The 18,388-nt window shown below is 46.6% G+C and overlaps 2 protein-coding genes across 5 annotated transcripts; one reads left to right on the top strand and one right to left on the bottom strand.

The window, feature by feature from the left end:
* Nucleotides 1-1,501: 1,501 nt before the first annotated feature.
* EXOSC1 (exosome component 1) lies at nt 1,502-9,123 on the bottom strand. The gene is made up of 8 exons (XM_081074296.1): nt 9,025-9,123; nt 8,801-8,916; nt 6,817-6,891; nt 5,739-5,827; nt 4,959-4,992; nt 4,320-4,370; nt 4,105-4,189; nt 1,502-3,768 (listed from the first exon to the last, which is right to left on the bottom strand). The coding sequence occupies exons 1-8, from the start codon at nt 9,053-9,055 to the stop codon at nt 3,662-3,664; spliced, it is 588 nt and encodes a 195-aa protein (XP_080930422.1). The 5' UTR covers nt 9,056-9,123; the 3' UTR covers nt 1,502-3,661.
* A 127-nt stretch (nt 9,124-9,250) lies between these two features.
* On the top strand, nt 9,251-18,331 carry ZDHHC16 (zDHHC palmitoyltransferase 16). 4 transcript variants are annotated; one of them, XM_081073512.1, is made up of 12 exons: nt 9,251-9,428; nt 12,547-12,589; nt 12,834-13,081; nt 13,234-13,428; nt 13,575-13,663; nt 14,045-14,073; nt 14,657-14,790; nt 14,927-14,974; nt 15,826-15,911; nt 16,546-16,669; nt 16,883-16,953; nt 17,754-18,325. In XM_081073512.1, the coding sequence occupies exons 3-12, from the start codon at nt 12,839-12,841 to the stop codon at nt 17,866-17,868; spliced, it is 1,134 nt and encodes a 377-aa protein (XP_080929638.1). In that variant the 5' UTR covers nt 9,251-9,428; nt 12,547-12,589; nt 12,834-12,838; the 3' UTR covers nt 17,869-18,325. The 4 variants fall into 4 exon arrangements, with proteins under 4 accessions (XP_080929638.1, XP_080929637.1, XP_080929639.1 ...); XM_081073511.1 differs by having other exon boundaries at nt 9,253-9,428; nt 14,927-15,019; nt 17,754-18,331; XM_081073513.1 differs by lacking the exon at nt 14,927-14,974 and having other exon boundaries at nt 9,253-9,428; nt 17,754-18,331.
* The last annotated feature ends 57 nt before the right edge of the window (nt 18,332-18,388 follow it).

Below are 18,388 nucleotides of genomic sequence, written 5' to 3'. Positions count from 1 at the left end.
CTGCTGGCTTCACCCATGAGATTCAGGATTAGAGCTAGGGAAGCTGCTCCCCCCGCCCTTCCTTTAACGCTTTATAGGCAATTTTGAAGTCCTAACCCAGGCTGAGAAGCGCTACTCCAAGGCACAGAAAGAATATCCTCCTTGTTTCTAAAACCAATTTCAGATTAGCAAATATCCCTGTCACTAAACATCACTGGGCACAGCTGTGCAGTCAGCTCTGAGTATACTTGAAAAAATTTTTATTGAGCATTTGCTATGTGTTAGTCACAGTACCAGGAACTGGAGATTCAGAGATAAGAGAATCCTGCCCTAAAAGCTCAGGTTAGTAGGGAGGCAGGCACATAACTAACTTGTAATATACTATCGGATTGGTTAAGGATGAGAATACCTAACCTGTTTTGCAGTAGATCAGAGAAGGCTATAATCTATTTCAAATGTTCTTCTTTAAGATAGTATTTTAAAATTACTGTGAAATTATGAGGTGTGATCAAACAAAACCGTGAATGTTTAAATAAAAAAAAATTACAGTAAAAGACACACTGTCATTTATCCCCCTCAAAATATACCCTCTCGCTTTGAACACACTCATCCCATCATTCTTGCCACTTTCTGAAGCAGTTTCGGAAGTCCTCTTTCGTGAGTGCCTTTAGTTGCGCTGTCCTGGCTGCCTTGATGTCCTGAATCATTTTGACTGGGGAAGAGCCAGAAGTCACATGGTGCCAAATCCAGTGAAAAAGGTGGATGAGGACACACCATAATGTTTTTAATTGACAGAAATTGCCCTACCAGGAGCAATGTGTGATACAGAGTGCTGTCATGGTGGAGGATGATTTATGGCACACTTTAAAACACACCTTCTCTCAACTGTAGCTCACACCCCACTGACTGCACCGAACAAGTTTAGACTTGTCACACACTGTTACTAAGGTTCGATGCACAGCTTCCCGTATTGAAGATCCCTGCCTTTCTGTTGGATGGCACTCGGCAGCAGCAGCACATTTTGAAATCGCAACGGTAAGGCTCTCTGTCACACATCGCTTCTGGTACACAGCAATTTCTGTCAAATAAAAACATTATAGTGTGTCCTCATCCACCTTATTCACTGGATCTGGCACCGTGCGACTTCTGGCTTTTCCCCAAAGTCAAAATGACCATGAAAGGTAAATGTTTTGAATCGATTCAGGACAGCAAGGCAGCTACAATAGTGCAACTAAAGACACTCACGAAAGAGGACTTCCAGAACTGCTTCAGAAAGTGGCAAGAACGATGGGTTAAGTGTGTTTGAAGTGAGGGGGTGTATTTTGAGGGGAATAATGGCAATGTGTCTATTACTGGAATAAATGTTTTAATTTACACATTCATTGTAGTTTTTGACCACACCTCGTATAGCATTTCTTTGTTTACTTATGTCTTCCCCCACTGGAATGTAAGCTTCACAAGGAAAGGATTCTATCATGTTACTGCTTTACCTGCTAGTTCCTGGAACAGTGGTTGGCAGAGTAGTTATTCAATATGTATTTATTAAATAAATGAATGATGTACAACAAGCACTCATAATTAATCAACCAATGTCAATTTAGAAAGCCTTACTTACATGCCCAAGGTTCTGTTCAGTGCTTGAAAAGGGAGGCACCATTGTATAGAAGAAAACCTGTGCTTTACAGTAAGACAGACCTGGGTTTGAACACTGTTCTGACACTTGACATCTGTGTGACTTCGGGCAAGTTACTTTTTCTAAGCCTTAGTTTACTTCTTTGTGAAATGGAAACGATGGCTACTCTCCAGGGTCACTGTAAAGTTCCCAGATAAGTAAAATGGCTAACTAACACTTGTTGAGCGAATCAATTGGTAACATCTTTCTGCAAGGCCATGCATCTGACCAAAAATTGAAATGTACATATTCCTCGACCCAGCGTTCCATTTCTAGAAATCCATTTTGTAAAGAATCATGGCCTGGGGGGCCAGGTGGCTCAGTTGGTTAGAGTGCGAGCTCTTAACAAGGTTGCCAGTTCAATTCCTGCATGGGATGGTGGGCTGCGCCCTCCACAACTAGATTGAAGGACAACGACTGATGGGTCCTGGAAAAACACACGGTTCCCCAATAAAAAATAAAAAATAAAATAGTTTACATTAAAAAAAAAAAAAAGAATCATGGCCTGCACAAAGATATAATATGGTAGAGAGCTTTTCTCTACAGCATTGGAAAAGAAAAATCTGTAAAGTTTTAAAATGTTTATCAGTAGGGGTCTGATTAAACAAAACTACATCTGAATGTCCAGCATATGGCCTGGCATTTATTTAGATACTTCATAGGAAGCAATTAGATGTAATAATATATGACAATAATAGTGGCATGTACTGAGCACTTCTATATGTTTCTTCCTCACAATAATCCTATGAAGTCACACTACTCCAGATGAGGAAACAGACCTAAAGAAATAAAAATAACTTGCTCAAGTATCAATGTCAATATCCTGATTGTTGTAATTTTGCAAAATGTCACCACTGGGGGAAACTGGACAAAGTGTACAAGGGATCTCTGTATTATTTTTTAAAATTGCATGTGGCCCTACCGTTCTCTCAATAAAGTTTTCAATTAAAAAACCCAAACCACCTAACCTACTCAAGGTCAGAACTAGAGGATACAAACCAGGTGGGTTAACTCCAAAGCTCACCCTTGACCACTGCCACTACACATAGATGACGTGGGCTCCTTGAATAACCTCAAGAAGTGACACCTCAGGATTCACCATTCCTTCCATTCCCTCTGCAACCTCTTCATGCTTAGCCCTCATGCCCTCCTCATCCTCAAACTTATGTGTTCATTCCTGCTTCTGCCCTTTGCTCTGGCTTCTCTCTCTGCTTTCAATATCTTCACTTCACTTATCTAAGTTCTTTAATTCCTTTTATTTCATGTCACAAATCCTTTCTTGGCCTCCTCACCATGATAGTGCTGTGTCCCTCTTTTCAATTTAGATTTCAAAAACATTTCCTGGAGCACCCACTGTATCAGTAACACCATGTTTACCAAGTTACTTTCAGAACTACTCACATGCTACCTGAATCACCATGTGTCCTGTAGCCTATCATTTTCACTAAACCATAATCTCTCTAAATGAGGGAATGTATATAAAGTGCTTGACCCAGTGTCTGGCACATAGTAAGTGCTCAATACGCAGAAAAACTTAATAGAACATAAAAAATATAGAAAGATGAGGGATTAGGCTTTGTCCAGAGCAAGCATGCACTTGACACATGTCAGTTAATGGGTGCCATCAAACAAACCCCTGCTCCAAATGTCGCAGCAGAATTTAGATTTCTTTCCCTACTCAAGACAACGGAAACCATAAAATCCTTTTAATAAAAATAGTTTCTTTGTCACAGCAAAAAAAATATGTTTAAGACTGTCAGAAGAAATTGGTCATTTCCAACATTATATACTTTATAGAGAAAAGAGAAATTATCACTCAAGAGAATGAAAACCACTGGAAAGTTCACAAGCAAAATGTTTCATCTACAGAGTAAGTTTCTGGCAGACTTCTACAGGTGGCTGCTGGCTGACCCCAGGTGTTTGAGTAAAGACAATGGCATCTTACTGTTACTGTCATACATGTACTCTTGGAAACAGCTTAAGCCCCTCCTTGGGGTAAAATGTGGCTCCTTAGGTCTGCAAGAATTCAGGCTGTACTCGGGCCACTTTCCGGAATTCTTTAGTGTGAGTTTTAGGGCACTGCATCTCACACCAGCTGATGGGAACCATCTGGACACCTAAAAGGGAAAAGCTGGTTTTGGAGCTGGTATCCCAAACATTTGCCTGAGATCCTTCTCTTCTCAGCTGGGTATGAACTGAAGTGTCACCAAGCTACCTAATGAACTTCATCTCATGCAGAAAAAAAACACGTTTATTCCACTGACTTATGGAGGGATAAGTAGGAGTTATTCCCCTTTCCTTAGATTTATGTAAGCAGAATTATTATAATCTCAGTAGTAAGTATCTACACTTATATTGCTTCCTAAATAATGATAAAACAAGGGAAATGAAGGAAAACAATGGATGAATCCCAAACCATGGCTCCCAGCATGTGGAAATACAGACCGACTCACCTGATTCGCTGTGGGCCACCACCACGCCGAGCTCATTTTCAGCAGTGGTCAGGAGGTAGTTGGATTGTGCGTCACCCAGGGAGATCTAGTCACGTAACATTGGTGAAGGAAAATGAAGGGTGTAAGTCTTCCCTCCCAGAGCCACTTGAGTTGTTTCTCTACTTCCGTTTCTTCTTTTGACAATGGACAACAAGTTTGCTGGGAATAAAGGATACCACTTTGGCCAAAACAATGTCACCTGGGTGGAAACTCTTATAAATTTCAACCTGCAAAGAAAGAACAGGAGTACTAAGTGAAAGCTCTAGGTCAGGTCTATATGAAACTATTAACCCCTCTGGTACAGCCGGTCTACTTTCTAATCCCAGAGGGTAGAAATCATCATCACTCAAGTCAACCAACAACTTTTATTGCTTCTACAGCACATCATCTTAGGCTGCTGCAAAAGTAATTGGGGTGTAAAAGGTTAAGAATAATTGCAAAAACCGCAATTACTTTTGCACCAGCCTAATATAAATGAAAGATTTTGAATCCAGTAAACTGATCAGGAATCTGACTTGGGCATTAAGGTACAATCGTTGGCTCTGAAAGCGTCCAGAGTAAGTCTGAGGCAATAGCAATGAATAAATACTTGGCTTCAAAGTGAAGGGTAAACTAGCCCCCCGCTGGTCAACAGAGTGAACAAAATCATATGGAGAAGAAAGGGACAGTGAGTTCCCCCCACATTTTCCACTAGGGAACATCTTCAAATTCTTTGGACTCCACATTTCTACAGATCTTTGAAATTCATTGGAGTAATTTAAAAGGATGGAGATGCCTAAAGCCATGGGGAAAAAGAAAAAGAACCAACCAACAACCTTGTCTTTTTCAGTAGCTCGGACATCTTCCTTGCTATAAAAAAAGAATTAACAGAAAGATTAGTTATCTGTGAGAAAGAATTATCCTGCGAATGCCTAGCAGACAAAGAGCTACAAGAGCAGAGAGAACAAGTTGTAACTGGGACCCAGCTGTCACCTGGAGGAGCAGGGTGGAGAAGCATCACCAGGCTTCACAGAGGAGAAAATCATATTTCCCATTCTTGGATCACAAAGAGCAGTAGTATCCAATACTTCTGACTGGAGAAAAGCAGATCAGATCTGGCAAGAAGGATAAGGAACTATTCTGCTTTAGAAGAGCTTGAACAGAAGTACTCTAGAACTACACAGAATCATGGGGCTGGAAAGGGCCTCAGAAGTTAAACTATCTGCCTCATAAGAATTGTTTGTCCCTTCTCAAGGAATCCACAGGGGGAAAAAAAAAATCTACCATGTTGCCCACTAACCTTTATAATGTCTTACAATCCTTGGGTTTAATCTATATTAAATTCAAGAAAGGAAGGTACTCCTAAAATGCTTTCTGTTTTGATAATCTTCAGCTTAGCTCAGTTCTTTTTGCTTTATTCTTATGCCCTATCTCATTACTATAATATTTTCCTTTTGTCCCAACTCATAAATTATGTATTTTCTTTGGACACTACCTGGGTGAATCAAAGCACAAAGAGGAAAGAAATAAGCAGGAGCAGGAACTGTAATTGTTCCTATGAATTCCTGTCTCATTCCAGGTGCTGAGGCAAATGTGAAGACAAAAATACTTCTTACCGGATAGTTCCTCGAAAAGAGTTCTTAAGTGGTGTGGACCCCACGTACAGGATGTGTACTTTGGCAAAGCGTGAATTGATGCTAGAGACCTGTGCGGTAGAGAAAAGATTAGAGTGTTAGTAGTTGTCAGCTCAAGGAGGCATCAATAAACTAGGAATTATCAGGATTTTCATCCAAGCAACCCAACTAAGCACAGAATTTAAGACAAGTTAACTACTTATCCCCGCGTAAGTGATATATGTAAAATGGAATAAGAGCCACTCTAAGAGTTACTGTGGAATCAAATGAAATAATATGGTTTAGATTTTGGAAAATACAGAAGTCTAGCATAGACACAAGGGATTATAGCAAATCTAGACCTTTAACAGAGGCCTGTGTAGTGGATGGAATTTGAGTGTACATTTCAGCTGCTGCTTAATATCTGGATTACTGCCTCTCTAGTTATTTTCAGAATTACACATAGATTTTCTGCTGGAGCAATGTATAAAGAAATAAACTAAGAGCCTCAAGTTAATTTAACTTGGTAGAGGGTCGGATGATATATTATAGTTACTGATCATTACAGTATTAATTTGTACTTCCCATGAAACATCCTAAAAGCCTTTACATTTAATAGGAACGCTACAGTATTCAAGTCTCTTGCTTCTCTGTAGAAAAAGGTCTCACTTCAGAAGTTCAAAAATAGGCCTCCTTACCACCCTTTGGTGCCCCTATTTCCCAGACACAGGTAAAAAAATATATATATATACTCAGGGAACCAGCTCTGTGAAAGAACTACGCAAGTCTGACTTGGCTGCCTTGATCATTATCCTAGAAATCTCTAGACCAGCACAGTCTAGTAAAACTTTCTGTGACGATAGAAATGTTCTGTGTTGACCAATATGGCAGCCACTAACCACCTGTGGCTAGTAAGCACTTGAAATGTAGCCAGTGGAACTGATAAATTTAATTTTAATTTACTTAAATTTAAATGGCCATATATGGCTAGTGGCTACCATACTGAACAGTGAAGTTCTACAATGATCACGATTTCAGCATTGGACAGGTGTCCTAAGCAGAGAAATTAGGACTAACCTACCTTACAGGTTACAATAGTCCCGACATCTGGCAGTAACTGGGACTCTGTTTCTCTCATCACAGACACGACAGGAAGCTACAAAGAAAACAATAAAACGTGAGTATCCTGGCTAAGCCTTGAGTAAAGGTATTTGTGGCTTGAGAATAATATAGAAATTCCTTAGTTGAAATCATGAGGACAGGTGGAATACAGCTACATTTGTAGCCTAGAGCAGAAGCCTAGACATTTTAGGAAATAGGAAGGCCAAGGGGCCACAGGAAGAATGCTGCTAAAAGATATAATGTAACCATTTTAGATTAGTTCTAACAAGTTTTTGGTGATTATCTTGGAATTTATTGGTACACAACCATATGGCCTATAATCGTGGATAATTTGACTCTTTCCTCCAGGTATACCGCTTCTGTTTCTCATTTTATTGTGTAGGCTAGAATTTCCAAATAAATGTTATATAATAGTGGCCATACTTGTTTACTTCTAGTTTAAGGGAATACTTGTAGAGTTTTCTCTTTGAGCACGGCATTGACTACTGGAATAAGACAGATAGTATGTTTGCACCTTATCTTTTATTAATCTCTTCCTTGTTCACTATGCTTCAGCTCTCCTGGCGTCTTTCAGTTTCATCAACTCACTAAGTTTCTTTCCATCTCAGGATGTCTGTTCAAGCTGTTCTTTCCGCCGGTACAAAGTCCTCCCACGCACCCAACTCTTACTTATTCTTTAGATTCTGGTGAAATGTCACTTCCAGTGACTAGGGTGGGTTTGCTGATGATGACGTTCTCATGGTGTCCTGTAGTATTCTTTTAAAGCAGTCATCGCATTTGAACACTGGTTTGCTTACAATTTATCGGTGCCCCTTGATAGCAGAGACCACGTATATTTAGCACCAGAGAGAACATGTATATTTTGGCCCATGACCATACCCTTAGAGGTCAGTATTGAGAGTGGCCCATAAACACGCTCAACAGATATCTGTAGCTATGAAATGAACACACTGAGGAAGGTCAAGGACATTCCCGAAACTGACTCAATAAAAAGCCTCTCATTTGACCGATGAGGAGGAACGGAAAGCCAGAGAGTTTGTTTCTTACATAAAGTAGAATCAAGGTGTAGTTAGCCAGCACCTCAGAGTGTTCTAATTCCGCATCCCCTTTCTACTATGCTACCCGTCTTTGCGCCGTTCCTTCCAAGTCTGCTTATCTGATCTTGAGCGAATCCAGCCTGCAGCACAAGGATAGTTTTACTAACGCACTGGACAAATGTTGACTGCACAGTTACCTCGTGGCACCCTCTGCGTCACGGTGGTAAGGCCTGCGTCCATGGAGCTTGAGCTTAGGAGGAGAAAAGTCTAATGGGGGACTGAGTGCTCACTGATGTGCTGAGGTTAAGTGCTGGGAAGGAAAGGAACACACTTCTTTGTGTCTAACAAAACACTCCGTACACACAACCCAAAACTCCTTCCCGCAGCTAGCGAGTGTAGGAGGGCTTCTCCGAGAAAGGGACACTTGGAGAGGCTCCCTGAGACAGGTGGGATTACACAGGCCAGGAGGAGAGAGGGGCGTGTTGCAGACGGACGGCGTTCACATCAACGTTCTGTGGCAGGAGAGCTCGGCGCACGGGCGACACCGACAGAGGCCTCTGTGACGGAGGGGACCGGAGTGAGGCGCGGTGGGGACACGGGGGAAGCCAGAGACGCAGGTGACGTGCGGGCGGGATGGAGCAGCTCGCGGCAGGGCCGAGCTCCCCTCTGCTCTTCCCTCGACTCCCTCCCCTGAGTGTCAGGAACACAACCAGGAGTGACCGACACACCTAACTGGGCTGTGCTGAGTGTCCCCAGCAGGGACCACAGCGGGAAGACACTTCGAGACCAACTCGGCTCCTGGGGAAGCACTCGAGACGCGTCCGCGGAGCCGCTGCACAGGGACTGCGACATCAAGGGCAACCGAGGGGAAAGGCACACACAGAGGAGATGGGAAGCCGCCTTTACCGCGCCATTCTCGCTGCTTTTCGTCACGCAGCCAGCAAGCGACGAAAAGATGTAGCCGTGCCGGGTGTAGGTGCCGCTGCCTGGGCTGGCCTCCTCCAAGTTACAGAGCCGTTCGCCTGCAGAAAAAAACGCGGCGTCAGCCACGTGTGCCCAGCATCCGTTGGCCATCCAGCCTTCCTTCCTCTGTCCCTATCCAGGATTCACAATGGGCACTCCTCACTTACCGGGGATGCAGTACCTCACGGGTGGCGCCATGACTATCGCTGCCCCAAACCCCGAGAAAAACGAAGCCGACTCCTCATTGGCCCAAATCCAGTTCCTCAGTAAGAAACGCACCAATTGGTGCTCTTGTCACGTGGCCTCTGGGAAGGCCTTCTCGAGGGGTGAACTACATTTCCCAGATGGTCCCGGGCCGAGTCCGGGGGAGGAGCTCCGGGAACGCGTGCGCTTGCGCTTGTGGTTGAGGATGGTCTGGCGGCGGGTCCGGGTCTGCAGGCTGGCTCTGTGGACGGCGGGCCATGGTTGATTGGATGGAGCCGGGCTGTCCTGGGGCTCCGAGCTGGAGGGGGTGGCAGTGAGCAGAGGCTGCGGGCTGGACTTGGCTGATTGGGGAGTCGGCAGGCGGCAGGTAAGAGCGAAGCCGCGGCCTTTGCTCCCCAGTCCTGTCCCTTTTTCTAGGGTCGGGCCCTGTTCCGGGGCCTTATCGTGAGCCCGGCTTCCTGTGTCTCCTCGCCTTGCCCTGCACGTCCGTGCCCTTTTCGTGCCCTCCGGGCAGCCGTAACGCGCCAAGCTGAAAGGCCGCCCAGCCCACCTCGCCCATTTCACAGATATACAAACTTAGCTCCAGAAAGAGGACTTGAATTGTCCAATGTCTCGAAGATAGTTTAAGGGAGAGCACAAACCGGAACCCAAGTTTTTTGACTTCCAGTCCATCGCACTTGGACCATACCACCCTCATTGAGAAATAAAACCTTGCCCCGGTTTTTGTAACTGCAGTTTCCGATCTTACAGTCGTATCCTGTCAAGAGTCGTGTGGGCCATTCCTTAACTTTTTCTCATCCCAGCGTGTTAGTCCGAAAGGGAAGTCTGCACGTGAATAAAGTGTTGCTGTTACTGATGGTTGACAGTACTGCTTGAGGTTGCAAACGTCCTGAGCGCAGCGTCTTTGTCCAGATGAGAGTTGTCACGACTTTCATCAGTTTCCTCTGCCTTCTGGTGGCTTTGGAATCTGTTGTTCCCTGTGTAAGCCGCCATCCTCCAATCCCACTTCCCCTTGGGAAACAGATGGTGACTTAGAGCCTTAAGAAGAGGAGAGTGCCGTGGCCTGCAATCCCCTCTAATCTGGTGGCACATGTCACTATGGCCTGTGGCTACTACTGAGGGATCAGAGTGCTCAGGGCTTGTACTCGGGGGATAGCGAAGCTGTGCTTCGCTCTTTTTCCTTCCCTGGTCACTCTGGTCATCCACCCCTCACCATTCCCGTCACAATTTTTCAAGTTCTGCTTTAACTCAGTTTCCTGAGTTGAAAACTCCGTATGTTCAGTTGTGGCCCCGTGGACTACATGTCTCTTCCCTGGCTTCCCCAAACCCCACTAGCTAAAATGCGTGGGGGGCTTGGCTTGAGACTTTGTTCTCTCAAATCTGATATGTAGCTCTACATCTACAAGTTTACATGTTTGGGTTGATTTTTGGTTGGATACACTTGTTTTCTAAAATGCCTTCTAGCTCTTAAGTGCTATGATTCTAAAAATGAAAACTAATAGCAGCAGACACTTATTTAATGTTGTCACATTGGCAGGAATGCTCTTGCTGTTATTTGTAGGACAGGTAGACATCTGACAAGCCTGTCCACTTCTGCATCCCAGGTCATTCGTTCAACAAGTATTTATTGAGCATGCCCATGAGCCAGGTATTATGCTAAGCACTCTACAAACATTTCATTTATACCTTACCAAGTGTATGTATGGAATCATGAAGGGTTAGAACTGGAAGGGACCTTAGCGTTTACTTCTGTCTCCTCACTGAATGGTGGTAACACAAGGAAACTGACTTCCAGCAGGATTTGGTGATTTGTCCAAGGTCACAGAACCACGTAAGGGCAGAATTGAACCCTAAGTCAAGTTATGGGGCACGTGAGAGTTGGTAAGTCTAGTCCTTGAGGCAGGCATTTCCTGTAAAGATTCTGGAGATGATTGAAAACAATCCAAAGAGTGGAGAATCTGACAAGGAAATTTTTTTTTTTTTTTGTAGACAGAAGAGATGACATATAATTTGTGTTTATTTCAGGTGAGGGATATATCTTATTTGCAAGCTATTGCTATAAAAAGTATTTTAGCAAATAGGAAACTCGCCATTAGCCATAGTAAGGGACAATCTAAGTCATTTGGACTTGTGGGGTAAAATATTTTGTCCCACTTTTAAATGTTTGATTATGGTGGCCATATATACTATTTTGAAATTTCATATTTTAAGCCAAATCATGGTTCCAAATAATAGAAGTTCAACTCAAAGGAGGTAGGAAGTTTGAGTTTTTCCTTTTTCTATCTTCTTCACTGCTTCTTAATTCTCTAGCCCCTAGGAGGTGATATGGGAATGGCCAGTTTCTTTATCCTGGTGCAGAGAGTAGGTCCCTACTGAATTGCCTTTCTTCTCTTTCTCCGCTGGCCTTGTCTGCTGGATTTCTTTTTCCCTTAGGTCATTACAGGGTTTGTGGAAGGAGGTAATTAACTGTCTTTGAAAGGCCTCTTGTGGTGATGAGCCAGATGCAAGGAGAGTACCTTGCTCCAGTTACTGAACCGAAACCATCCTACAGTGGAGCAGCCTCCTCCAGTTTCTGCTGGGTTTTGAGCTGCCTGTTAAATAAGTCAGTGGAGTTGCTGAGGACAGTACTCTTCGTAGGGGAAAATCAGATGATTTCTTTTCTAGTAAGGACTTTAATCTGCAGAATGAGGAGACAGTCATGGAAGGAATCTGTCTTCTCTTGTGGGCATTGCCTGGGCAGCTGGCCTCCCACGGCTGTGGGCTGAAGTAGAAACCACATGGAGGAGATGAAGGCACTTGCAGAGGAGCCATGCAAAGGGCTAAAGAGCTCGCAAGGCTGGTTGGGAAGCTTGGGGCCAAGAGCAGCAGCTGCAGAGAAGGCTCTTGAGTGTAGCTAGAGCAGGGTGGGGGCGACTCAACTGCAAGGGCAGGCCTTGTGGTTTTCATGAGCCACCAGCATGGAGTCCTCCCCCCTCCCCCACCGCCAGTATTTTCCTGTCTGTGGTGTTATTCTGCTCTGAATACCCAAAGTTGTCTTGGCTTCTGTATCCTTGGGGTGAGGCTGGGAATGGAATTGAGACAAAGTGTCTTACATCGAGGGAGGCATAGTTGAGCTGTCCTGACAGGAGATACTCTCATACTACCAGGTTGGGTCTGTAATGGCAGCCCAGAGAGAGTAGGAAGGATGAGTATCTTTTGCCAAGACTCAGCACCAGGGAAGAGTGAGGTGCATGGTCCACACACTGTGCAGCGCCCCCCGCCCCCAGGCTGTTCCTGGACGAAGAGCAATTGTTAGGAAGTAGGTCGAAGGGCGGGACAGGTGAGGGCCCTGGGAAACCCCTGCTGCACTGGCCATGCCCACAGAGACACGGGGCTGTACTCCACCCAGTGGACCATTTACACAGACAACTCCAGAGACCCTGCTTTGGCTTGGAGCTGCCTACCTGTCCTTCGCCTGTTTATTGTGGCCCTTTACTCTTATCTAGGTGTGCACTGTCTGGGATTTGCTGTGCAACCACATGGTGTAATGTAAGTATGATTTCTGCCTGCTCAGAACCTGCAGACCCTACTCCCTGTCATCTGGTTGGGACACTGGCACCACACATTCCATAGAGAGGTGAAGTGACTTTCCTACTTCCCACAGCTGGTGACTGGCCCAGCCAGGCCTCAGTCTGAGGTCTTTGCCTCTAAGCTGGTGCTCAGGCTTTCCCCATCGGTGGAATAGGGAGGGACGGCACCCAGGCTGGCCACCCACAATGGTGTGCTCTCCTAGGAGCCATGCAGGGCCAGCGGAGCCTGCTGCTGGGCCCCGCCCGCCTCTGCCTGCGCCTGCTTCTGCTACTGGGCACCCGGCGCCGCTGTCCCCCTCTGCTCCGGGACCTGGTGCAGCGCTGGCGCTATGGCAAGGTCTGCCTGCGCTCCCTGCTCTACAACTCCTTCGGGGGCAGCGACACCGCTGTCGATGCTGCCTTTGAGCCCATCTACTGGCTAGTGGACAACGTGATCCGCTGGTGTGGAGTGGTGAGTGACACTCCGGAAGAGGCCTGTTTGGGGGCGGTAGAGGGACATGTGTCTGATGGACCCACAGCAGCCCCCACTGCAGGGACATCCCTGAGTTACTGTGGGTGTTGGCAGGCTCTCCCTGCATCTCCCCACCCCCCTGGTATTGGCAGGTGTTCGTGGTGCTGGTGATCGTGCTGACCAGCTCCATTGTGGCCATCGCCTACCTGTGTATCCTGCCCCTCATCCTCCGCACCTACTCAGTGCCACGGCTCTGCTGGCATTTCTTCTATAGTCACTGGAATCTGATCCTCATCGTCTTCCATTACTACCAGGCCATCACCACCCCACCTGGATATCCACCCCAGGTGGGTCCCCGCAGGGGCTGGGGGCAGGGAAAGGGCTGCAGGCCCTGGGAGCCAGTGCCAGGGGTGCGGAGGGAGAGTGCCGTGGTGTCTTTCGAGGTTTGACAGTCATGCTGCCACAGTTGTCATACTTTCCTTCCTTTGCACAGGGCAGGAATGATATCGCCACTGTCTCCATCTGTAAGAAGTGCATTTACCCCAAGCCAGCCCGGACACACCACTGCAGCATCTGCAATAGGTGGGTCTTGGCTTTGCTCTCTCATAACCCCAGCTGGGGCCCTTTTGCTGTAGCCCGAGGGCAAAACCTGGATCTGGTGTTTGATAAGACATTTCTGAAGCACCTGTCACGTGCCAGGCAGTGTGCTCTGTGTCACGACACCTCAGGATGTTAGGCTCCTGAGTTAGGCTTTATCACCACTCGGGAAAGTGAGGTTCAGAAAGGTGAGTTCCCTTGTCCAGTATCATGTAGCCAGTAAAGCAGGGTTTGAAGCGAGGCCTGGCTGTCTTCAAAGTCTGTGCCCTTTCCACCTCAGCAGGATGCTGGGCCTTATAGGGAAGGATTGGCACTGACATCTCAAGGACCTTGGCCACCGTAACAGCCTGTGTCCCTCCCTCACAGGTGTGTGCTGAAGATGGATCATCACTGCCGTATCCTTTTGTTCTGTCTTCTGCCTGAGGCCACCTTCTTTGGCTCCAGAGCACTGCACAGGGTTAAGGGTCACAAAACTAAGGCTTCTAGCATCGCCCTGCAGAGAACACTGGGCTCATGAGAAGTTAGTGGAAGAGGAGCTGTGGGGGCTGACCTGCTGGGGGGAGCAGGAGGCTTACAGATGCTTGGGGACAGATCTCCTTGAAGCAAGACATCTGTTCTTTTTAGACTGTCGTGCTAATATCTGTTGGATGGAAAGCGACGTTTGGGCTGCAGCGGTTGTCCACTGGGTGTACCACATAGAACCATTGGTGAACCCCGCGAGGTTGAAGTACTGGCAGATTAATTTTAATGAAAGATTTCAGTTTTCGTGATTTCCTGGTGGGACTTGTGAGAGCTCTGAAAAGCTTTAACACTTTCACCTCAACCTCTGGGAAGTTCCATATTTTCCTGCCTTTGGAAAATAGTTCTTGCTGACTGGAAGTCCTGGGCTTGGGTGATGTCATGAAGCGAGGATGAATCAGAGGCCTGGACATACTCTGAAGTTGTGTTTGATCTTATCCTTAATCCTTCCCCCACCAGCCTGGCTAAACAACTGTGTGGGCCACTATAACCATCGGTACTTCTTCTCTTTCTGCTTTTTCATGACTCTGGGCTGTGTCTACTGCAGCTATGGAAGTTGGGACCTCTTCCGGGAGGCTTATGCTGCCATCGAGGTGAGCCCAGTTAGGAAGCAGGGCAGCTCGGTAGAGAGCACTTGAGGTGTGGCATCTGTCCCTAAGGAGAGGGGCTGGTAGCACCTCCATGCGAGAGGCCTGAGAGTGTAACCAGCACTGTTTTCCATCCCCTTAGAAAATGAAACAGCTCGACAAGAACAAACTACAGGCGGTTGCCAACCAGGTGGGCCGTCCCCACCCCACTGCCTCCTGCTGCTCAGGCCAGGGGGTACGGAGTTGCTGAGGCAACTGGGGCCCACCTGTTAGTTGAGTTGTAGAGACTGGCCGAGGGGCTGCTTAAGACTGGATCGAGGGTGTTCTGGGAAGCTGTCTGCCGTGGGCAGACTGAGTGGCCTGGGGGCAAGCCAGAAGTCCCTAGTATATGAGATTTTGTTTCTATCCCATTATCACCTTCGGGCTGAGCAAGGACTCTGCCTTGGTGATGGCCTGAGCAGCAAGGAGTCTGTGTCAGTCTGTGTACTGGGGCTCCAGGGGACAGTCAGCCTGGGCCAGTCTGATCATCCTTCAGTCCTGGTCTGTCTGCATCGTCCCTTCTCCCCTGGCCTTTTAGGACTCCTTCCTCTGAGATCTTAGGCAAATGATTGTGTTATACCTCTGCTGCCCTTTTGGTTCTTAGTGGAGCTCACTGTTCTCCCCCCTGGCAGTCATTCCATTGTCGGTGTGGGTCTGGTCCCCTCTTGGGGGTTGCAGCCACATGGTGAAGGAATTCTAGCTGGGGAGTGGCATGGCTTCCCCTGGAGCCCTGTTTGTGTTGTCAGATCTAAAGGCCCAGGGTCGGCTCCTCTTGTGCTTTGCCATCCTGTCCAGACCTGCTCTGCCCAGTGTTTGTCCACATGATGCCGCTGGGCTTGGTTGACCCATCTGGCTTCCGCCCTGACTCCTTTGTGGCTTCACCCCTATTTTCTCATCCTGGGCTTGGATCACTTCCCTGCCTGAAGGTGCTGGGGGCTCTGGTGGAGACCAGCAGAGCAAATGAGCCAGACTTTGCTGTTTTTGTTTGTTTGTTTTCAACAGACTTACCACCAGACCCCACCACCCACCTTCTCCTTTGGAGAAAGAGTGACTCACAAGAGTCTTGTCTACCTCTGGTTCCTGTGCAGGTATCTAACTCATTTTTGACAGCTTAAGGGAGGGGCAGCTTCAGGAAAACCTTTTCAGGTCCCCACAGCACCCGTCCGTGGGAACTGCTGCTCTTAGTCTAACTGAGGTTGGCAGAGTCAGCACTTAATTTCCTTCAGCCTTTTGGGGCAGGGAACACTAAGGATATTGGCTTGAGTGTTTGTTATATGCCACAGTAAGTTCAACTCCTACTTAAATGGTAGGTGACTACATTTTATAGATGAGGAAAACTGAAAATCAGAGGGGTGAAGTAATTTTGTTCCATGATACACAGGTAGGAATGGTAAGAGCTGGAATCTGAATTTTGTGCCATCCCATTCCAACCCCTGCTGCTCTTACTGCCTTCCAGTGTCTCCCAAACATGGGTATTTTAAGAAATACAGAACATTTGTATTAGTAATACACACTTCTTCCCTCCCTTCTTTCCACACAATTTATTCTTAGCCCATGTTTTTCATTGATGCTCTTTATGGATGTAGTTAAGTTCACCTGGGATGTGTGGGCTGGGAGATGAGACTTAGGCAGAGGTTCCTATGCAGTCGTCACTCAGACTAATTTCAGACATAGCCTCTGACCTTCTCTAAGCTACCCACCAATCTTTGCCCCTTTTCTTAGTTCCGTGGCACTTGCCCTGGGTGCCCTAACTGTATGGCATGCAGTTCTCATCAGTCGAGGTGAGACTAGTATCGAAAGGCACATCAATAAGAAGGAGAGACGTCGGCTGCAGGCCAAGGGCAGAGTGAGTAGGACTGAGGGCGGGGGATGGCGCTGTGGGAGGGTAACTGAACCTGCCATCCTACAAACAAGGCCATGGTCAGGGCCAACTAGGGCAGGCATCATAAAAGGCCAGAACTTGCCTAGCTGAGCTTTAGCTCAGCCAGTTTAGGCTCAAAAATTAGAAAGGGATTAAGTAAAAGGGGTTTGTAGAAACATATGTTTTTCTTGGCCCTAGGTTTTTAGGAATCATTACAACTATGGCTGCTTGGACAACTGGAAGTTATTCCTGGGTGTGGACACAGGAAGGTAAAGTAAAACACCTAGATCAGTGCTGTCCAACAGAATTCTAATGAGAAAGGTGTTCTATATCTATGCTAAGACATTAGCCATTAGCAGCGACACGAGGCTACTGGGCACTTGAAATGTGGATAATGCACTGAATTTTTAATTGTTACACATTTTAAAAGGCACATGAGGAGGGTGTCTACCATATTGGACAGTGCAGACTTAAGACTCTAGGAATAGAGCTTATTGCTTATTTCAGCCAAAGGAGCTTAAGGCCAGCATTGTGTGATTTCAGTAGCAGAAGAGGCTTACAGATGACATAATAAAATACCAAAAAAGCTGTTCTCAAGAAGGGACCTCTATGGAGGATAGGCAGCTCCCAGTCACATCTCATTTGTATGGCAGTGTCTGGAGTTCAAGCCAATAATTGCTGGGATTGAAGTAATCTGTTTGTGACAGAGGTTCTAAGACAATAAATGAAGCTAGCTCCCTCAGCCCCAAGAGACAAGGGAAAATCCTTTTTCAAATTTCAACGACAGAGACAGTAATAGGCAGGTTACCGTAGTACCTGCCCACCTCACTTTCCCATCATTACATCCTGGTTGTCACTGCTTGCAGTGGTCCCTTAGAATATTAGCTCAAATCCTCTAACGGCCTCCCAGGCACTAGAGGGCAGATTTACCGGACAAAATTAGGACTTTTGTAACATTTGTGATTCATGTCAGGTAGCTTCAGGATACCTTGATGTATTGTTGCCAAGGACTGAGGATCAGGAAGCCCAACAACTCTTGGAACTCAGACATTTCTTTCTTCTCTCATAGGCATTGGCTTACTCGGGTGCTGTTACCGTCTAGTCACCTCCCCCATGGGAATGGAATGAATTGGGACCCCCCTCCCTGGGTGACTGCTCACTCAGCCTCTGTGATGGCAGTGTGAGCTGGACTGTCAGCCAAAACTTGAGCATCGCCTTGCTTCCCGTGTTGTCTCAAGGGCCTCCAAGAATAGCTTCTTGGAATCCTTGAACAAAGAGCCAGTGGGCCTGCCTTACGGTACCATGTAAGGACAACTCAAGGACCTATCTCCTGGCCACTGCAGAAGCAAAACACGATGTGGAAAAATCTAGGACTGATGTCCTTTTACTCAGGCAAACAGAAGTCCCAGCCATGACTGGAGAGTCGGCAGCTAGCAACCTTGCCAGGTGCTGTCCCTAACCTCCAGTTTACAGCATGGGGGATGGCCACCACCTCTTCCACTTGTTGCCTGAGAAAACACCTGAAAGGTGAAGCTGAGATCCTGGCTTCTCAACAGGGCAAAGATATCAGGCCTACTGCTGAGGTCACTGCCACTTCTCACATGCTGCTGAAGGGGAAAAAAATAAAGGTATTTGATTTTTAAAGATATACAGCTTCTTTCTCACTTGTTGCCGCTACTTTAGGGCAGGGAAAGTGTAAGTCAG

This window comes from Rhinolophus hipposideros (assembly GCF_964194185.1).
Source record: "Rhinolophus hipposideros genome assembly, chromosome: 15".
Classification (NCBI taxonomy): domain Eukaryota; kingdom Metazoa; phylum Chordata; class Mammalia; order Chiroptera; family Rhinolophidae; genus Rhinolophus; species Rhinolophus hipposideros.
This window is presented reverse-complemented; position numbering and strand designations above follow the sequence as displayed.